This window comes from Sander lucioperca, chromosome 4 (genome assembly GCF_008315115.2).
Source record: "Sander lucioperca isolate FBNREF2018 chromosome 4, SLUC_FBN_1.2, whole genome shotgun sequence".
Classification (NCBI taxonomy): Eukaryota; Metazoa; Chordata; class Actinopteri; order Perciformes; family Percidae; genus Sander; species Sander lucioperca.
In genome coordinates, this window is record NC_050176.1 from 29,160,148 (window position 1) to 29,180,811 (window position 20,664).

General features: G+C 42.3%; 2 protein-coding genes across 5 annotated transcripts in view; one reads left to right on the forward strand and one right to left on the reverse strand.

The window, feature by feature from the left end:
• Positions 1-19,191, forward strand: micall1a (MICAL-like 1a). 2 transcript variants are annotated; one of them, XM_031309595.2, is made up of 16 exons: positions 1-949; positions 4,052-4,100; positions 7,979-8,120; positions 8,398-8,498; positions 9,720-9,868; positions 10,629-11,233; positions 11,324-11,384; positions 11,602-12,032; positions 14,150-14,502; positions 14,594-14,728; positions 14,839-14,965; positions 15,269-15,359; positions 16,194-16,267; positions 17,278-17,392; positions 17,474-17,520; positions 17,701-19,191. In XM_031309595.2, the coding sequence occupies exons 1-16, from the start codon at positions 807-809 to the stop codon at positions 17,829-17,831; spliced, it is 2,754 nt and encodes a 917-aa protein (XP_031165455.1). In that variant the 5' UTR covers positions 1-806; the 3' UTR covers positions 17,832-19,191. The 2 variants fall into 2 exon arrangements, with proteins under 2 accessions (XP_031165455.1, XP_035855906.1); XM_036000013.1 differs by having other exon boundaries at positions 3-949; positions 14,108-14,502.
• c4h22orf23 (chromosome 4 C22orf23 homolog) overlaps positions 18,373-20,664 on the reverse strand; it is a 21,608-nt gene continuing 19,316 nt past the window's right edge. For all 3 annotated transcript variants that reach the window (XM_036000014.1, XM_031309600.2, XM_031309601.2), the window contains 4 exons: positions 20,482-20,655; positions 20,157-20,294; positions 19,832-19,932; positions 18,373-19,541 (listed from right to left, as the gene is read on the reverse strand). In XM_036000014.1, the coding sequence (XP_035855907.1) occupies positions 19,395-19,541; positions 19,832-19,932; positions 20,157-20,294; positions 20,482-20,655 (560 nt within the window). In that variant the 3' untranslated portion in view covers positions 18,373-19,394. The remainder of the gene's footprint in view (positions 19,542-19,831; positions 19,933-20,156; positions 20,295-20,481; positions 20,656-20,664) is intronic.

Below are 20,664 nucleotides of genomic sequence, written 5' to 3' on the forward strand. Positions count from 1 at the left end.
CAGGCAGCCAACAAACGCTTCAGTCAATGCAACTAGGATGGATTGGCACCGGCCCCGGGCTGCTTTTCATCAACATTAATTGTCCGGGATGTATTTTTTTTTTACAGTGTGCTTTGATGTGGGTGTTGCAAAGAGTTTCAGCATGCTGTAGCGCGTAGTGTAACAGACTTTCTATCCAGCGTTTTAACAGCCATTGAAGTCACTGCACCAACAAACAAAACCCGTGTTGTGGTCCACCTAAAGGAGGAAACCGTCACCTCTGCTTCGACTGAAGTGACATCACAGTGACAGCGCCCACAAGAAGAAGCAAACCAGCATAACGATACTGTAGACCCAGACCTAAGCTAGCAGCAGACTAACGTGCCTTAGCTAGCTAGCTAGTTAGCTGAGTTCGCTAGCTACGTCAAGAACTTTGTTGGCAATCTACCAACTCTGGATATCAGCTGTGTTTTTAACGCAGTGATTCTGGTCAAAGTACCACTTTAAATGTAGTTATCGCCGTCTGACTAACTCGTTACAGGAGATAAAGTGGGGACATAATGCGTGTTGTAGTTGCAAAAGTTAGGTAACATCTAGCTAGCTTGTAAGCCATGCTAGTTTTTCTTAACGTGACTGGCTGGCTGTTGTGAATGAATGTATCGCAGGCAGCATCGGGTGTTGTCTGGCTGTCGCCCCTTCACTGAAACGCTGCTGATGACTCGTTTATGACCAGACAAAAAAACTTTGTGTTGTCTCCTGACACGCCTGGGACAAAGAAACTCGATTTTATTTGACAAGAATACCTGGATCTGTGTGATAATAGTATCATGGGATCTCTGAAGGCTCTGCAGGAGTGGTGTCGGATACAGTGTGACAATTACAACGATGTGGAAGTAAAGGACATGTCAACGTCCTTTCGGGACGGTTTGGCGTTTTGTGCCATAATTCATCGTTACAGACCAGAATTGATGTAAGTATTCCGAAGTCTAACGACGTACTTACTGACCAAATTAAGACAATGGGCAATTACAAATGAGAAAACCTCTAGTTCAAGTTAACGGTACATAGCAGCTGGCTCCAGTGAAAGGTGGACACATCTTTTTGAGGAGTGACAGGCTGCATACGGTTGTCTTTAAAATTGTTTTCATGAATACGTTAATCTATTCAGGACACAAATGCAAAACAAACTCCGGTAGCCGGATCGTGAACTCATCTGTTCTCTAGATTACTCACCCAGCAGTTTTTCTAAGGACTGAGATTATGTAAAACTCCTTTCGACAAAGATTAGCTTTTTTTTAATGCAAAGCTGCCAAATACAAAAAACAATTGTCGGTTTTTATCAACAATGTATGTTTTTAAATTATGCTTTTGTGTGTGTTTTATCATAGCCAAAACCACCAGTAAAAATAGTTTTAGTGGGAGGCCAGTGTGCTGTAATTAACTGAGGCTGACAAGCCATGCCCTGTCTGTAAAAACACCCCCTACTCTCTGCATTTGGTTTTACACCTACACAGACATTACAGAAGCTACCACAAGACACAACCGCAGTATCAGTGTGACTAAATGACTTACAAAGGGATGAGGAAATACATTATTTTTGTAGAGAGTTAAAAACAGTGTCTTAACAATAAGTGAGTTTGACCAGCTTTTGGTCAAATGCACAAACATGCCCAAGTATGTTATTTGGTGAGGATCAGCCTTTCAGTACTTCTAACTCCAAAATAAGACCGCCATCATGTGTTTGTTACAAATATGTTTCTCTATCTTGTGTATCAAGAAGACAGGTGAATCATTTGATTTGTTTCCATTGTTTGCTGCAACAGAAACTCTGCCCTCATATGACTCACACTGGACATGCATCTCTGTGGAGAAGCACTAGTCCTGTGTAGCATAATGTGGCTCTCTGTGTACCTCAGTGGGAAGTCTAGCTGTCGACAGCATCAGATTAGTTGTTTGACTCCTTCTCAAAAGAAGTCAACGGTCCTTGTTGTAGGAGGATTGTGTCAAAGCAGCCAGTAAATGACATGTTATGTCCCTTCTTTGTCCTGGAGGGGAACATGTGGTGTGATGGAAATTCTTTAAGACAGTAAGCATCCTGCTCATGCTGCTAACCTCTCAGGTGGCCCAGGCTTTTGTGAGCAAATTGGACTATGCTTGGATGGTGGTAGAGCAAACATTCACTGGACCACTTGTCACTGAAGGACAAGTCGGTGAAGTGGAATCTGTCTGCAGTAAAGCTGAAAGTAAGAGAGTGGGAAAATCCTAAACGCCCAGCTTTCCAGCTCTGCCTCTTCAATTTGTGTCCCAGCATGCCTCCCTGTTCAGTCCTCTGTGTAGCTGCAGTGGCCCAATGGAACTCGCCCTGATCCAGACAGACAGTCCGTCAGGCTAATCTGCAGCTGAGACCTCCGCCTGTCATACTGGATTTAGTTCTAATGCTGGACCAGGCCATTGTAGGGCTGCCCTGCACTCTGCAGCCAATGTATTCTCATCCAAACACATCACTCTCACTGATGTACCGCAGGGACGTTAGTACAGCAAATGGCCTCATCTCAGCTTTGGCCGATTCTTGCAAAAACCACACTACATGACTATAGTACATTTTTATTTGTGTTTCAGTGAGAATGAGAATGATGATCCAAAAAATTGATCATTCCCTCCCAATATCGTGAATCATATCACAATCGCAACATCAGTGAAAATAATCGCAATTTGACATTTTCCTCATATTGTGCAGCCCTAGCCGAGACCAAGTGTCATTTAACCCAGTGGAGAGGGCGTATACATGGAGGTGAGTCCATGGCCTAGTTAACCAAAGGGCATAGGGCAGTGAAGTCAAAATTGCATTTAAATTCCATTGTGTCCATACATGCAGCAGTGCAAAAACACTCGCGTCTTCTACTTAGTTTTACTGTGTTGAAATTTGTCTCCATGATGCACTGGTTTGGTCTCACCTACTCCTCTACTAAAACTGCTGATTTGTTACGTATTTATAAGCTTCATTTTTGATTTTCACAACATCACCAAATCCCAATCCTGTATGCTCCTGCACAAGCTTTTCTGTCTGACTGAACCAGATTTAGCAGATATACTGGTTCGCCCAGGTTTTAATCATGTTGATATTAAATGCCTGACAGAATATACACGCACACACACCAGCACCAACTGCTCCTCAGCATTCCTCCTTCCCAAAATAAACCGTGGAGTGAGACTCTTAGTCACAGTGGATTAGATTCACAATTCAGATCACACAATGCACTTCATCACAGTCTGTTCTGCGAGTGTAAAAAAAGTTGGGTAACTTTTTTTTAAGTTGCTGCAGCTCCTGGCTATGTTGGTAGATTTTGATATTAGAGCTGCTGCTCGGTGTGTTTGTGACCATGGGAACGAGATTACAGAGAACAGAGGTTACTTTGTGTGGCTCCAACACGGAGCTCATTCACAGGGTTTAGTTCCTTCTTGAGAGGTCCACATGGCCTCCACAAGCGCTCTCACCAGGGTCATGGTGTTTTTTCTGCCAGACTGTTGCCATACTACTACACACTTGTCAACATACGTTTACTTAGGCACACAACCACACTTTGATCCCAGAACACCTTAGGTATTTTCTAGTTTTACTGCAGGATGTTTACTGGTGAGAGCCGGGACTTTGGTTCCTCGCCCCAGGCATTTCAAAGCACAGCCTTGTAATTATCACTCCTGTTTGGTACAAGGTTTTTTTTCCTTTTGTACTGGCACTTTTTCACATCAGGCATTTATGTGTGGTTTGGGACCAATTTTCTGCTTTGGTAGTTGGGAAGCTTAACTGTTCACTATTCCTGCCTGCCATGCTGTCAAGCCAATAATAGCTTTTTGATGGTTCATAACATAAGGGGAAATAGGTCGGCAAGCTAAATACAGTACGGTCCTATATCAGCATGGCATGGTCTTCTACAAGCGTCCTGATATAAAAAGAGATTCCATAATTTGCAGTTGTTGCTGCAGGCTACATAACTGTAAACTGACTACCTGCATACTCAGCCTTATCTCAAATGTTTTAATTTTCATATTTCTTTCTGTCTTGTCCTTCCAGAAACTTTGACACGCTGTCTAAAGAGAATGTCTATGAGAACAACCGACTGGTGAGTCAATTTTACAGCTTTATGTTTTGAGGTTTAAACACTCACTGATCTTGTGTTGCATGATGCTTGAATTTTAGGAGATGGGACAGTTTGCTTCTGAAGGGAGGGTAAAATCACCTACGTGGTATCAGGGTGTTGCATCTGCATCATTCAGCCCTAAAATTATTAAGCCTTACTATTGCGTGCAGTCATGGTGGGTGTGACTTGAGTGTGTTTCACTGTCTGTGTGAAGAGCAGCGTTTACTTAATCCCGATGGAGCCTGGCGAGGGAAAGGAGGGAGAGGGAGGAAGCCAGAGCATTTAATTTCATAAAAAAATCCTGACATAAGGCTGTGGAGAGACCTTGTAAAGAGGATTTTAGGTGCAGAAGTGCTGAATTTGCAACCTATAAGTCATTATCATTGGTTTTTCCACATCGTCTGTAAGCCAACAGAACATTGAGGGATGAAATGGGAGTCTCCTCATTTCCAGTCTGAGCTAAGCTTTGGCAGCTCTTTGCTGCTGTTTACATACTTTTTATCCACTAGCTTTCAGGGAAAGTGAGGCAGTTGGTGGTAGCACCAGGAACACACTGTGTGCTGGCTGTCAGTACAAATAAATCAAGTTATTCACTACTGTATATCCATAAGGCCTAAGCCTAAGCAATAAGGTAACTATGACTGTAAATGTGAAAAGCTCTCAAAGCACCTAAGTCAGATTTTACTATTAAGGAGCCAGATCTGAGCTCCTTAAATTTCTTCATGGTTGTCTCTCTCTTAGTATTACTTTTATAATACCCCTCTCACACATGAGATAATATACAGGGGCCTACTTAACAAGTAACCCATGTTTGACCATGTTCATATATGACTGCTGTCACAGGTTGATCCCTTGTTGTCAGCGTTCTACTACTAAGTCTGTAGAACTAGGCTACACTGAATTACATTATGCAGGTAGCAAATAAAGTACTGTGTCGGTTTCAGTTCCCTCCACTTGCTCACATTCTGTCACTCGTCCACCCATGTACTCTTTCTGTTTTTTTTTTTTTTTTTTTTTTTTTTTTTTTTAGATAAATCAGTTGTTTAAATATCACTCATATTAAAATATGATTGGGTGATATATTGAATTAATTCAAATTTAGTTTTTGCACAATGTGTGAAATGTCTACATTGTAAAAAATAAAGTTCATAAGCTCATAAAGGTTACATTCATTTAAAAAGTAACTTTGATGATAGCTGTCTCTATCTGCTGGGTAGCTAACGTTAGCTAGCACCCGTCGGCAGTTGGAAATGCAAACAACAGGAGCAAATGAATTTGTGAGCGGATTTTCCTGCTGTATCTGTTCTGAAATTCATTATTAAACTATGCCTGTCACTTTAGTTGAAGCATCTGTTACTGAGAGCCAATAGCCGTAGGGGATAACCTGTGTTTTATAAATATAGACAAACAAAAACAGCCTTGCAGTTAGGGCTGGGCGATATGATGATGTATATTGCCTGGGGTGGTGGCGCAGTGGATATGGCATATGCCTTTGGTGGATACATCAACCAATGTGTCCCTGAGCAAGACACTTAACCCCTAGTTGCTCCAGAGGCGTGCAACCTCTGACATATATAGCAATTGTAAGTCGCTTTGGATAAAAGCGTCAGCTAAATGGCATGTAATGTAATGTAATATTGTCAAAACGATATAAAAATGTCTATATATTTTCCTATATAGTTTCTATCACGCAGACAAACCAGCTGCTGAACTCATAAGGCAATATTTACGTAATTTGGACAACACTTTATATTCCGCTCCTTGCACTTTATGTTCATGTTGCACTAAAGTTCTTAATAAAATGAGAAAATACTCAGTCTTTTTCTTTTGCTAAGTATTTAATTCACACATGATTATGCAAAAATAGGCTCTACCTATGTTTATTTCATATAGACTATTTATTTATTGAATTACAAGAAAACATGCTATATCGTGATGTATGTCGAGATATGAAATTACCTATATCGGGAGATAGAAGATTTTGGCCCAGCCCTACATGCAAGGTGGTGCAAGTCTTTCTTGCTGAACTGTCTTTGATTAAATTGATTTAAAGTTGTGAATGTCCCCCTAAAACAACACAAAGTCTCAGCCTCAATAGAAACACCTATTGACCAAAGGATCAGACGTGCATTAAGTGGAGGTCTGGAGGAGGTTGATGAAGGCAGCGCAGGGGACCCAGACATGCGTTGCTGCTTTGACCTGCTTCACTGATTGCTTAATTGCAAAGAGCCAAATATTTCAGTTTATAGTCATACATTAACAACGGTTTGAACTACAGCACTGATGTGGTCTGTTTATGAAAATATATGCATTTCACTTAAATAGGTTTGTCCAAAATGAACCTATCGGCATTTTCAACAAGGATAGCAGTGTGGTTAGTTTGGTAGCTACTTGTCTAGCTGCTTGGCATGTTGCTGTGAAACAAGTCTGTGTAGTGAATCAGTAACATGTTAATAGTTTCTAGATCATTCATTCATTTTCAATAAATTGCAGGAAAGTAGGTAGTTGGAACAAGGACGAGTATACAATTTTAGCTGTAAGCCAGGTACTATTTGTACAGTGCAGTACAAGGCCTGTTAGTTCCACTTTGCGGCTGCGTAGCATTTGTTGCCTGGATTATTTCAGTGTTGTGTGACTGCCAACGATTGTATCCCTGTTGTTATGTAACTTTACCCCCTCTCTCATTTCTTTAGTGGAATTTTTCATTAGACTGATGGTTATCCTCAAAGGACAAAACATTACATTATCAGCAAATGACTGATATTTTGGCAGCAGAGTTAGGTTGTTAAGGGCATCAGGTATGTGCTGGTTGGTGGGTCATGGAAAGCATCTTTCTTTGATGCGCACATGCAACAAAGACATGATTTAGTCCTCAGTTTCTGAACGTTTAAATGGAGACACATAACTGGATTTCTGTGAATACCCACATTAAGGGTTAAGTTTGACTTTCCGAACAAAACACTTTCTCACTCACCCCTTGTGGTATCAGGCTATGCAAATAGTTTTGGTTTTATTAGCAATGATTGAGTTATCAGTCTCTTGAGATTTCTCCTGCCACCCCAGTACAATGAAGCATTGAAAATGAGTATTTAAAAACATAACAGCAACATGTCTTTTCATGAACATTGTCCAGGTTACTCAGGGTGATCCACATACCTCAATGTCAACAGTTTCCATCGCAGCTACTTAATGACATAGAAATAGTCCCAAAACAGTGAGGGACATCAGACCAAAATGCCACAATGAGTTTAAATTCATATTCACTCAATAAGTAATCAAATTCTGTTGAGTTGTGCTTAAGCTGATTTTGAACCTAAAACAAGTTAGTTCACATGGTTAAAGTGAATAGATGACAGTTGGAACTAGAAGGGCACTCGGAGAGTAAAGACCTCCGCCAAGGTACGCCCTATCTCACAATGTTAATGCAGTGTGTGAATTTTCCTAGTCGGGAACACATTTTTCAGATTGTTCCGACACCACATGAATGCAGCACAAATGCCCTATGTCTTAACAAAAGTGAAAAATAATTTGTGTATTTCCCTCGTGATTCAGATCCGCTCCAAAATTGACTGGGTTCTTCCTTAGCCCATGCGACACCCTTCCAACCAGTTTCATGAAAATAGGCCCAGTAGTTTTTCCGTAATCCTGCTGACAAACAAACGAACGGACAGACAAACCGAAACGAAATAACCTCCTTGGTAGAGGTAATAGTCAGAGCATTGCATTTGGTTCTAATTGGCTGTAATTGTTATTAATATAGTTATTATGTGTTGTATGCATGCATGTAAACACACTGCTTACTGTTTCTTAGCTCCTTATTCATTTACTTCCCTCTTTTTTCTGTCTTTGCTTCATCGTAGGCGTTTGAAGTGGCAGAGACAGAGCTGGGGATTCCCGCCCTGTTGGACCCAGAAGACATGGTGTCCATGAAAGTGCCTGACCGGCTCAGCATCATCACATACGTTTCCCAGTACTACAACTTCTTCAACAACAAGACTCAAGGTGGGCACAGTCAATTTAGTTGCTTAAGCGCTGTGAACATGAAATAAGTATAATGTTTTGAGGTTCATGTAGTTCATACAATTTTGACCATTTGATGATTTTGATTCAAGGAAAATCTGCATGTAGTGCGTTTCTCATCCAATCCTATTTTCAGAGACCTAAAAACTGTCCACCCTCTGCACATCTTAAGATAGAGCAACTCGTATAACTTGTGGGTTAGACAAAACAATTTATATAATTCGTTTATATCATTAACTGATGACTTCCTTTCCCGCAGCAAACCCCCCTTGCCTGAAAAGGCTGAGTTCTGTCGGTCTGAATGAGCCAGCCCAGAAAAGACCCCCGACCCCTTTGGAAGACAAAGTGGTTGAGTCTGAGGTAAGAACAAGACTTGGCACCAGTGCACATGTGTTGATGATGATTTGTTTGTTTTTTACTCAAGGCCACACATAATACCTTTTTCAAAACTGCATTACTGAACTACATTATTTCTGTATGATACTCTACTGGAGCGGCATGTTAACAAGCTGTATTCTCTAAGTAATATATTGTTTATGGTGTCCTTTTTATGCCTGGATAATCACACTGAAACCGCAAACGTTTTTTTTTTTAGTTTTTTTTTTTAGTATACTAGTGTATAAGTGTGTATCTGAAGCCTTGGATTATCTAAGTATAATTCTGCATGTGCTATTTGGGGTGTTAAGTCATCAGATCTGTACAATACAAAACCCATCCTGCCATTGCAGTACAACAATGTACAACCTCCACATAAGTATTTTATAATTACTACTTCCTATGTGGGCTTTGTGTTGCACAGCAGGGGAAAAGCTAAGCAACAGAGGTAGCGTAAGTCTATAAAGATAGCCTCTGTATCCTGTCTCTCTTTTCTTTCGCATGCCTTCAACTTCTTTCCTCCATTGCCATACTTCCATGTCCTGGTTAACCCCCCCCCCCCTTCAGATGGAAATTCATTCCACTCCCTCCTCTTCCTGCTCTTCTTCCTCCTCACATCTGATCCCCCCTCCACTCTCTGGTCCTGAGCCTAGGCAGTAGGATGGGGGGTGGGGTGGGCTAGGAGGTGAAAGCAAAAACAGTTAGGTCAGTTTTTTTTAACCATCTCTGTATAAGAAATACTAATCGTCGTAGTACTATCCTAACACTGTGTGTGTGCCAAGTTTTGGAGTGCGCTGCTGCTAACCCCCTTTTTTACTTAACAAGAAAAAACAAATTAAAAAAATAACCCAAATGCCTGAAAACCATATATCAATCCTAAATGTTAGTCATATCCCAAATGTGACTCTCGGAGCCACTAACCCAAGCTTTCTTTTTTTATAAAGATATAATTACATTTTTGTATCAATGATGATGTTTTAAACTGAAAAAGAAATGCAGTAATGGACCACATGAATCGATGAGCAGTAGATGTTACAGTAACCGAGTAGCTGTAGCTAGCTAAAGAAAATGAACAATCCACATCCTCAAATCCTGACTCCGTGTTTGATCTCCCCCTCCCCCATTACTTTCCATCTTCCCCCCCCTTCCCCTGACGTGTCCTCACTGTCCCCTCCCTGCGAACAACGTCCCGGTTGCCTGCACTAGCCGAGCCAGCCCGCGCCAACAGGTGTAGAAGCGGTTGCAGAAGTCAAGCGCAGCACGCTCAGCAGCACCTGTGCCGCCTGCCAGAAACATGTCCACCTGGTGCAGAGGTTTCTGGTGGACGGCAAGCTCTACCATCGCAACTGCTTCAGGTGAACACTGTACCTGTGTGTGTGTGTGTGTGTGTGTGTGTGTGTGTGTGTGTGTGTGTGTGTGTGTGTGTGTGTGTGTGTGTGTGTGTGTGTGTGTGTGTGTGTGTGTGTGTGTGTGTGTGTGTGTGTGTGTGTGTGTGTTAGTTATACAGACTATTTTTTTTTTTTTAGCCATGAGTGAGCAATGCTGTGGAGCCATATTTCTAACAACACAATGAAAAAAAAGATAATTAAGATTTTAGTCCTGGCTGATTTGGTGGTTACTGGTGGTAACAAGTGTGATTGATTACTACATAAGAGCCACTGGTGTATTTATTAACAGAGAAGCCAGCCACACAAACTCACATTGTTTTTAATAAAGAAGCCAGACAATTACTTTCCATTATGCCATGAGCAACGCTGCCCATGTTTTACTAGCTGAATGTTTTTAATGTGAGCAAGGAAAATGGCGGACCCCGTCACAACAATGAAAAGTACCATACAAAGAGGTAATTAGAGATTGTTTGGCTACTGCTGGAAAAATTACAGCCATGAAGTGTCCAACACTGGATTTGATTTCATGAAAATCTTAAGGATTATAACTGCAGAAATGAATGAGTTAACAGTTAGATTTTTGTACATATCAAACAATACCAGAGTGCTGTGCGTATTATTTGAACAGACTTGTGCTCATGTTATTAATCTGTTGTAGCTGTGTATCTCAACAGTCTTTATGGCCCATTGAAGATCTAACTGTCGTCCTGTGTCATTGTTGTCTCAGGTGCATAGAGTGTCACAGCACTTTGCTTCCTGGATCCTACAAATTAGGAAGCGAATCTGGGGCCTTGGTCTGTACACATCACCTTGCAAGGCACGCTTTAGCCAATTGGAACGGCCGGCTAGATCTTAGTGAGAGACCAGTGGCAGGTCAATCTGCCAGGATTGGTCGCAGCACAAGTCCTCACACCTCGCCCTCTGAGAGGGACCGGACAAAGACTCCTTCTCCAGTAAGCCAAACAACTGATACGGCCATGCCTACCAATGACTCTGCCACAGGCGCTGCTGTTACGACAAATCCAGCCGACTCTTTGGAGAAAGCAAAAGAGATGGATGGAAGTGGCGAGACAGAGGTGATACCACGTTCTTCTTCTCCTCCCAACCCTTTTGACGAGAGCGACGAAGAGGAGGAAGAGGTGGAGAAAGAGGAAGAGACTAAAACACCAGCCAAATTAACAACCAATGGGGACCTTCCTTCTACACCGATCAGTCATCATGAAAGTGCCAGTCGACCAGTACCGGCACCCCGTCGGGTCACTGAGCCCACCCCTCCTCCTCGTCCAGCCCCTCGGGTTCGGCTACCCCGTACGGCAGACAGCCTTCCAGTTGGTGCGTGCTCACTGCAGAATATAAATGATTATAGATGAAATTAGGATCTGTTGATATGTTCATCCTCACATTTTTTTCTTGAAATCACAGGTGAATCCCAGAAGCCTCCAATTCCTCCCAAACCTCGAGAAAGATCCCAGTCTCCTGCAAGGTAGCCGAACCTCTCTTAAATGCCTCTTTTTTTTCCTGTCCATTGCCACCATTTCATCGACCTTATTCATATCATCACAGTCCTTCTCTGTCTCAGTTCTGAATGGCATCTTGTTACAGCATGTATTTGTTTGCCCCTCCATGCCTCCATTTGGATGTATTTTGTTGTCTTCCCCTCTGTGACCCCTCCATCACTATCTGTGTATCTCACTGTCCAGCTTGTCCGGTGGTACCCATAAACCCAAAGACCCACCTTGGCTCGCCCTGGTCCAATCAGAAGCCAAGAAGAAGAAAGCCCCTCCCCCTCCCCCTGTCGGACTGGCAACCCCTCCCAATACAGACTCTCTGTCCTCTCTCAAAGGGGAGGGCTCCAGACCAAGCACGCCCCCTCCACCCTCCAACCCATTCGAGGACGATGATGACGATGATGAAAATGGCGAGGTAGAGGAAGAAGAGGGGAGCGCAGGAAGTGCCATTCCACCCACAGTTGTGGCTAGTCACCCCTGGTACAGCATCACTCAGGCGGCTGACGCGCCAGCAGCAGACACTCCCCCCAGTGGAGGAAGCTCGTCCCGCTCCGCCAGCCCCGGGAGCGCCAAGAGCAAGAAACGGCCGGCACCTCGCGCTCCACAGCCACCTGCAGGGCACGGTCAGTTTTTACTAACATTCAACTGCGCTTTGTGATTTATCTACCTAGCTGTTTGTCCTCTGTACAGGAATGAAATGCAAAGACAATACTGTACATTTGACTCTAGTACCTTTACTGTCATCTCACCTCACCAGTAGGCCTGTACTTTGTGGAGACGTGAAAACATGCCAGTCTAATGTTGTCCTTTAGGTGGTACGGTAGAAATGTGTCCACTTGTGGAGGAGAACATGCGTTTGTTCATGTTGTATATCCCTACACTACTACTACATCTTACTGAAGAGCAGTATTTGGACATTTATTGGAAAACAACTCTTTTAATGCAGTATTTCAGCTTCATGGAAGGGTGTCTACATCATGTATACATTTTGGCAATTTTTAAATAAAGTTTTATTTAATGTTTAGTTCAGTGACCAGCATGTGATATGCATGCTTTATTAGATTTAAGTCATGTGATTGACTTGACCCAAAACTTCTTTGATTCAACACGACATCATGACTTTGCGTAAACATACACGCCACTTTCCTAAAGCCAAGTTATCTGTACGCATTTTGAGCTATACGCGTGTATGTCTACACTGTATCGCTGTATACAGTGGACGGCAGTCTGCAACGTCACAGCGTAAACATATACGCCACTTTCTAAAGCCACGTGGCGTGTTATTGCTAGGCTACGTGTTATCGCAAGGCTACGGTTGGGTTTAAAAATGTCACACGCGAGTTGGGATTAGGAAAAGAAGAACGGGGTTGGGTTTAGGAAAAGAACCAACGTGGAAAGGAAACATCACACGCGGGACACGAAGAAAACGCCACACGCAGGACATGATCCCCGCTCTCCTGGCTGAAAGTCCTGTGTTTTACCCATCCTCCACCCCGACCAACCTCCCTATGCGGATTTTCGCCCTTTCATACTACTCGCTACGGCGTCAATTCACACGCAATCGCAAGGTAATGTAAGTCAATGGAGGCCAAACGGTGTTGATAAACGCGCTAAAAAGCGAGTATGACTATGATGAGTCTTGATAACGCGCCAATAATGGCATACGAATTGGCGCGTCATACATACGCCACTTCATGAGATCAGTCTGTTTGATTGCTTTGACCATATGTTTCAGATTGTTGCCTTGCGTGCACGATGAATGCAATCTAATGGATTTTGATGTATTTTATTTAGTTTGAGCAAACAAGATGTTTGTCGTATCTGAGCCGTAAACAGGCTTCTGAATGTAGTGTTTTGTGAACTGTTATCTGGCCTTTGTAATCTTGTGGTAACCCTCCGATGTTATGGTGATGTAGACTTTCGAGACACCTCCTACATCCCGTGGAGTGTTCTTAACCTGTTGTGCTGGCGTATTTCTACAACCTTCTGTCATCCCCTACAGTAGCCTACCAGGTCCTTCATATCTGCAGAGTTGTGTTATTCCTTCATGACAATGTAACACATGATTTGAATACATTATTTTTCAGATAGATCAGATTCTTCAGCCTCATCATCAGTCTGCTTAACTGACATGTCCTCATGTAAAGAGACAATAACAGGCACTAGGGCTACAACTAATATTTTCATAGTTGATTAATCTGTCAATTATTTTATTATTGGAATCGGAGAATTATTTCCTTTTTTTTCCCATAAAAAATGACTTAAACCAATGAATTGATTATCAAAACAGTTGCCAATTAACTTATTAGTAGACAACTAATCTAATAATCTTTGCAGGTCTGACAGGCACCACACATATATCACACCTACAATCAGCTACATACCCATAACTTTCTCTTTTGTAAATTTAGTAACTCAGAGACAAAACGCACCTTTCATACAGTTTACAAATGTAAAGGGCTTCACAGTTTATTACTTGTGGAGTCAAACCCCCTCAAATTTAAAATTGGCACTTCAGCACAGTTAAACTGAAAGAGAGAGAGAGTGGGATGTTGTATATAGATGTTCATTGTTTTTTGTTCCCCCCCCCTTCCCCCTCCACTCTCCATTTCAATCTGTCTCAACTACTTTGATTTCTGTTTCATTTCTGCTCTTTCTGCTTTTTTTTTTTTTTTACTAAACCTTCTTTCCTCCTCAGTTTTCCCTCACTCTCAGCCCTCCTCTTGCTCTCCCTCCCCAGCTCTGAGCACAGAGAGTCTGTCCTCTGGCTCGGACCACAGCTCCTCCCACCCCCCCACGGGTGGCAGTGCCAGCAGCGACCAGGAGCACGCCTTCACCAAAAGTGTGTCGGAGCCTTCCATCTGTTCACCGTGTGACTCGGCGGCGTCTCCTTCCTCCTCCTCCTCGACCGAGCGCCTGCCTCATCCTTCCCTAAGCCCCTACCCTTCTCCCATGCCATCAAATGCCAGCTCAGCTCCGGCCACCCCACAGACCAGTCGCAGTTTTGGGAGCCAAGGGGCCGGAGCCCCTCCACCACGACCCCCGTCGACCCCAAGCCCATTGGCCTCAGAGGCCACCCAATCACACAATAAGGTAATAGGTCTATCTCCAAATAAAGCCAGAAAAGCAACACCCCTGGAACTTTGTACATTATGTTCCAGCTGTATCTCTTTTCTCACTTTAGCGGATCTGTAAGGAGAACCCGTTCAACAGGAAAGCTTCCCCCTCCCCTGCTAAATCCAAAACCAAACCACCAAAAGGCCCTCGTCCTGCCAGACCCCCGGCCCCCGGCCATGGCTTCCCTCTAATCAAACGCAAGGTAGAAAAACTCAAGAGAACATGGTCTGTATGCTTTTAGCATAGAGAAAGAAATTCTAGTTTGGATGAAGAAGTACTCAAATGATCCCTGTCATCCAAACATCCATCCAGGTGCAGTCAGACCAGTACATCCCAGTGGAGGACATCCACGGGGAGATGGGGCAGCTGGAGAAGCAGCTGGACGAACTGGAGCAGAGGGGAGTGGAGCTGGAGAAGAAGCTGAGAGACAACCCTAACGGTGACACCTCACACTATTGTTAATAGAGTTTCTTCAGTACGAGTTGAAGCCCAGTTAAAAATCACAAAGATAGGAAACTGTCTCCACATGCAGTGCAGTGCATAAACGTTAGGTTCACTATATTCCAAATTGAAAACTTTAGTAAAGCATACATAGCTCACAAAAGGATTATGAAAAGACAACTGATCACCTAGAGACAATGGGGAGTAAAAAGGCAAGATTCCTAGATTTTACCTGAAAGATCAATGCATAATAATAGAAACATAACAATCATATCTCTGTGTTCCTCTTTTGCGTTTTCAGATGAGGATGAGGAGCACCTGTTGGTGGACTGGTTCACTCTCATCCACGAGAAACACCTTTTAGTACGACGAGAAGCTGAGCTGGTCTACACGTAAGTATCAGACTGCAGCAAGGGGCAGATGTTAGGATCATAAGCCTTCAATGTCAATCACTCATTAGTCCTTCACATAATTTGCTACTTGTCATCTCTGGGAGTTGGGTAATAGTTGGTCTGAGAAGTAGAGCTGTAACAATTTGGCTGTACAATTAATTGTCTCAGAAATAATTGTGATTAACCATATAATTGTCTCTTTCAGTCAAATTAAAAAAAAAAATGTATTTATTTATTTATTACTTTTTTAAACAAATTCAAGTTTTGTTTATATCACTGTCATGTGACCCAGATAATGTAACAACACAAGTACACGGCCTATGAAGTAAACCATGCCTATTTATTTTCTTAAAAAAAATGTCTAACTGTACCCCCCTTCCTCCCTCATCATTTAATCACTTAAATAATTACAAATTGGCATATCTAAACAAAATCAAAAATTGCCAGTCGTACGCTTTAAGACATCAGCTAATGTTAGCAATTAGCTGTTAAACAAAGAAACCAGGATTATGTAAAAAAAAAAAAAAAAAATTGGCAATTAGACAATTACGTAATAATTGTTACAGGGCTACTGAGAAGGTTTTTAGGAATACTTCGCCCAGCTTTTTGTAATTGCAGCTGACTTACTAAGTGTGGCTAATCAGCCAAGTTCCTGTGCTTGAAACGAATCAAGCATGGCTAGTTATTCAGGAAGGAGGTTTTCTCTGTTGCAGCCTTTTTTTTTTTTCAAATGCAGGCTCATATTTTTACATGAAGACTTAACAAAAAGAAGTGTAAAATTGCAGTAGTAAATAGAAGGTTACCAGTGTGTAACGTACTGTGTAAATGTTACAGAGCGAAGCAGCAGAACCTGGAAGAGAGGCAAGCTGACGTGGAGTATGAGCTGAGGTGTCTTCTCAACAAACCAGGTGTGTTTGGTCTCGAGAGAACTTTAGGGCGTTTTCACACATGAAAGTCCGAACCAAGGTCCGGACCAAGGTTCATGTTTTTGTTACATTGTATACATTTGATCCGGTAAGTTTTGGTTTCACACTGCAGTTATGCAAGCGCACTAAAGATCTATACGTGACAAAACTACGTCCTGCCGTCATCACATGCGTGAGCTGCGTCTCCAGATACTTATAATTGATTGGTTTGTTGACGGGCTTCCCCGTCCTCTCGTATCCTCTCTCTGTGTCAGAGTTTTTTCAACTGACTGCTGTTCTCCCCTACTGCCGCGGCTCTTTTTGTTTTGTTGTGATGTTGAGAAGCAAGACACTGGAACTTTCTGGAGAATTTATTCAGAGACAAACGGAAACCTACACAGTAGCCTACATTTACTACCACTTAAATAAACTGCTGATGTATTCTCATCTCTGATAGCCGACAGCTGTCTCCTCTGAGCGTAGTCACCGTCACTCTCTCAGCACCGAGCTATTCCTTAAAGGAGCTTCCCCGGTCTTGTAACACAAGCCAGAGCTCCTTGTATTTGGTCCGAAAGTCCGAACCATCCAAAAAATGCTTTCACACTGTAAACGAACCGGACCATGGTTCAGTTTGGTCCGGACCGAGACCACCTCTTTTGGTCGGACCAAAATTTGGTCTTTTGATCCGGACCGTGGTCCGGGGGAGGTTTCACACCTCTAATTTTGGTTCGGATCAAACTGAAAAGTCCGAAAGTCCGGACCAAATGAGGTTGATGCTTGACTCATGTTACAAAGAAAATACATTGAGACAACTTGTCTTTATCTTTTTTTTTTAAATAAATCAATGCAGTGTGCAGGAATTGACCCTTTTTCCCCCTTTGGAATCCATTTTTCTATTAACAGGAGCTAAACGTTTTAGTAGAATTTACACACACTGCATACACTGCTCAGACACTGATCGACAAAGGACTCACTAAATGGAATTATTTATTTTCTTCTCTTCCTTTCCTCAGAGAAAGACTGGACCGAGGAGGACAAGAGTCGGGAGCAGGAGCTAATGGCTGAGCTGGTTACCATCATTGAACAGCGCAACCAAATTGTCAACAGCATGGACCAGGACAGGCAGAGGTAATCTGACTAGTCTTTAACTGTGTATCTCTGCAGTGATACTCTGCAACTACTAGCACTCTAACAGTCCTTCTGTCACAGGGAAGAAGAGGAGGATAAACTTGTGGAGGCCATGCTGAAGAAAAAAGGTAGGATGAAGAGTAAGCCTCATTCGTTGCAGGTTAAAGATTCTGTAGATAAGAGCATTCATTAAACATAAAATGTAAAGGCAGCATCTCTTCCTTCTCCCATACTTTATTAATTCTTCTGATTTTAGAACCGATGTGAATCTTAACGTGATTTTCTGTCTTTTTTTCCCTTCTCATCAGACTTCCATAAGGATCCGGATGTTGAGCAGCAGAAGAAAAAAGGGGCAAAGTTCAAACCCATTAAGGTGCTCAAGCGGCTGAGCCATAAAGGAGAACCAGGCAAGAGCCCCCGCAAGGAGAAAACGCCATAGAAGGGATGCATCCTCCTCCAAGATATGTTTCCTATATGACTGTCATCAATGACTTGGAAGTGCAACCCAGAATCCATTCCCTGCTCACATCTTACTTGATGCTTCTCCAAAAACATGTCTCTTCAGTGACTATTTTTTAGTTGCCTTTGTGTGTTTTAAAGAGACAGGATAACAACTCAACTGCTTTAAGAGCTTACGTGTTTGTAAGCTCTGGCCTTTCAAGCCAGTGAACCATACACTGCACTGATTAGTTGTATGTTGCTTCACTACCCTTGCATTGTCTGCCCTGTAGGCCTTTTATCAAGGTTCAGCAAAGGTGTGACTCAGCAGTTCACTTTGAATGAAGTCAGTTGGATGCACGTTGATCCGTCATATCTATACGTTTTGAAAACTGTTCCTGACTTACACTCGTTGAATACCTGTCTCCTCTGCTCCTCAATTCCAAAGGTGAGTAGCAGAATATCTGAGAAGGTTTAATGTCAAGTCGGGTTTGAGAATGTGGTACGAGTGAGAGTAAAACATTTTTTTTTTTTTTTTAAAGATGAGCTCTGCTTTAAATCTTGCAACATCTACCCTTGAAATGCTCTATTGACAATGGATACCTAAGTTTTTCTAGCTGCTATGTTATGATCGTCTGTGGTTTCCTTGTTTTTAGTTTCTTCTGGGACAGTTTTTGCGATGGTGTCATTTATGTAAATGCATATCATCGAAGACATGGATAAACGTAGATACAGTATTAATATGTGTGTGTGACTGGAAACAAAGTGGGAGACTTAAAATCAGATTTATTTAGAAAATGTGAGGTCTATAGGAGAGCCTTGCAGAAAGCATTCAACTGCAATGTCAGAAAGTTTATTAATATGAAAGGTCACACATGTTATAATGAATATTAGAAAAGGCAGATATACAGTTTTTTGACAAATGTAGCGAAGCACCAGCTTATAACTGTTTTAACCATTGGGGAAAACCTCAATATGCAATCATTAATTTATATTTTACTATGCCTTTCTGTATGTTTCTATGCTTTGCCTTAAAAGTGGATAGGAAAATAATGTGTTAATGTTTGTACGAGTGCCATTTATTTAATTGCATGTGTGGATGAGCGTCATTTGAGCTTATGTACAGTAAATGTCAGTATGTTTACTCATTCTGTTCCTGTTCCGTCAGTTAGATGGTCTATTTGTCCTCCATTTTAAATGGTAATCTCTGTTTCTGCTATGTGCCTGTCTTCCTGTCCAGCTGGAACCAAGGGCTTCTGTAGCACCACATCTGTCAGCTATACATTGTCCTAAAACAGCAGCAGGATTATAAGAAAAACACTGACACTGGAAGGCAGAGGAATAAAATAACTCAATGCAAGAAGTTCATGTTTCTTGTAAGTTTAATGCTTTCACAGCCTGATGTCACAGTTGTGTCTTCACTGCTGTGTTGCGGGTCAGCTGAAACCTCTTTGCAGACATTACTACCAAATTCATCATGTCACACTTAACTCAACCCATTCATAATCTGAATTTGAGGTTATATTGCTTGCACCTGATTTCCAAGTCATTTCCAAGTGCTCCGTCAGTGGCAGTGAGTCTTCTCTCCTCCGGTCTCTTTCAAAGCCATCATTTCTGTCATCTGTTCTGCAGTCTCCCCTTTCCTCTCAGATGTCATTTCATCCTTGTTGGGACTGCGGGCCTTGTCCAACACCTGCAGTTCTCGAATCCTCTGTTATTGGAGTCGTGACACAGCACAGGTTTAGGGCAATTGGAGGTTCAGATATCTGAACCTATACGCCTGAATACAGACTGGCAGTAATGCTATTTTAAGGATTTATTTGCGTTGCTATTGCTCGGTATCAGTATCTATACCTATATTGTTTGAAAGAACATCACACTAAACAATAAATCAATTACGGTAAGTTAAAACACACTGTGTTACCAAAAGATTTTTTTAAAACCCAGGACAGCATAATGCAGACTTATAGTGAGCCAATATGTAAGCCATTCCCTGTTTACCTGGGATATCTCAGTGGTGATGATGTTGATGTACTGCTTCTCCAGACCCAGAGAGGTCATATCTGCCAGAAACTGTCTTCTCTCCTCTATCTCATCCAGAACTACAAAAGAAGCAAACAACTTAATATTAGATACAGGCTATTTAAGGGCCACTTGATATATTTAGTCACAAAACAGAACTTAGTTCAGGCTGAAATGGACTGAAACAGACGCTCATGACTGCATCGACTTAATTCACATATGGTGTGTTTCTGTTCAGGGTGTAATGGGAACAGTTCCTCTCTGTAACTCTTTACATCATTTGTTTCTGTGCACACAGCCCCACCTTCCTGATACTCGTCTTTCTGCTCTGCCACTTCTAGGTTCCGACATGCATGAACATTTTGGAATGCTGCAACTGTTGGCTCTTCTTTTCCCGTTGCCAATATATTCTGAAGCCTCCTCTTCTCTTTCTCTGAGTCCCCTAGGGTAAAACGGAGAAAATATGAGTGACAAGGATACTAAATGTTTCTCAGGATGCAGAAAATAAACCAAAAAAATAAAGTCACCCAAACTTTAGTGAGGAATGACCAACAGCAATCGTTTGCAATATAGGCCTGTCAAAACCCATGGATACAGAATTAATAACAGCGTCAACTTCAACAACATACTTATAGGACCAGGATGGAACTTTTCTCTGACGTAGCTGTTCCCAGAGCGACAAGATTCAGCGCTGCGTCTCTGAGGATTGCCTGGCAGACGTTTCTGGACAGATTTACTGGTTTTAGGCTGAGGGGCAGAAGCTGATGATGTGGACTCAGAGGTCAGTGGTAAAGCAGCTCCATCTGGGGGGG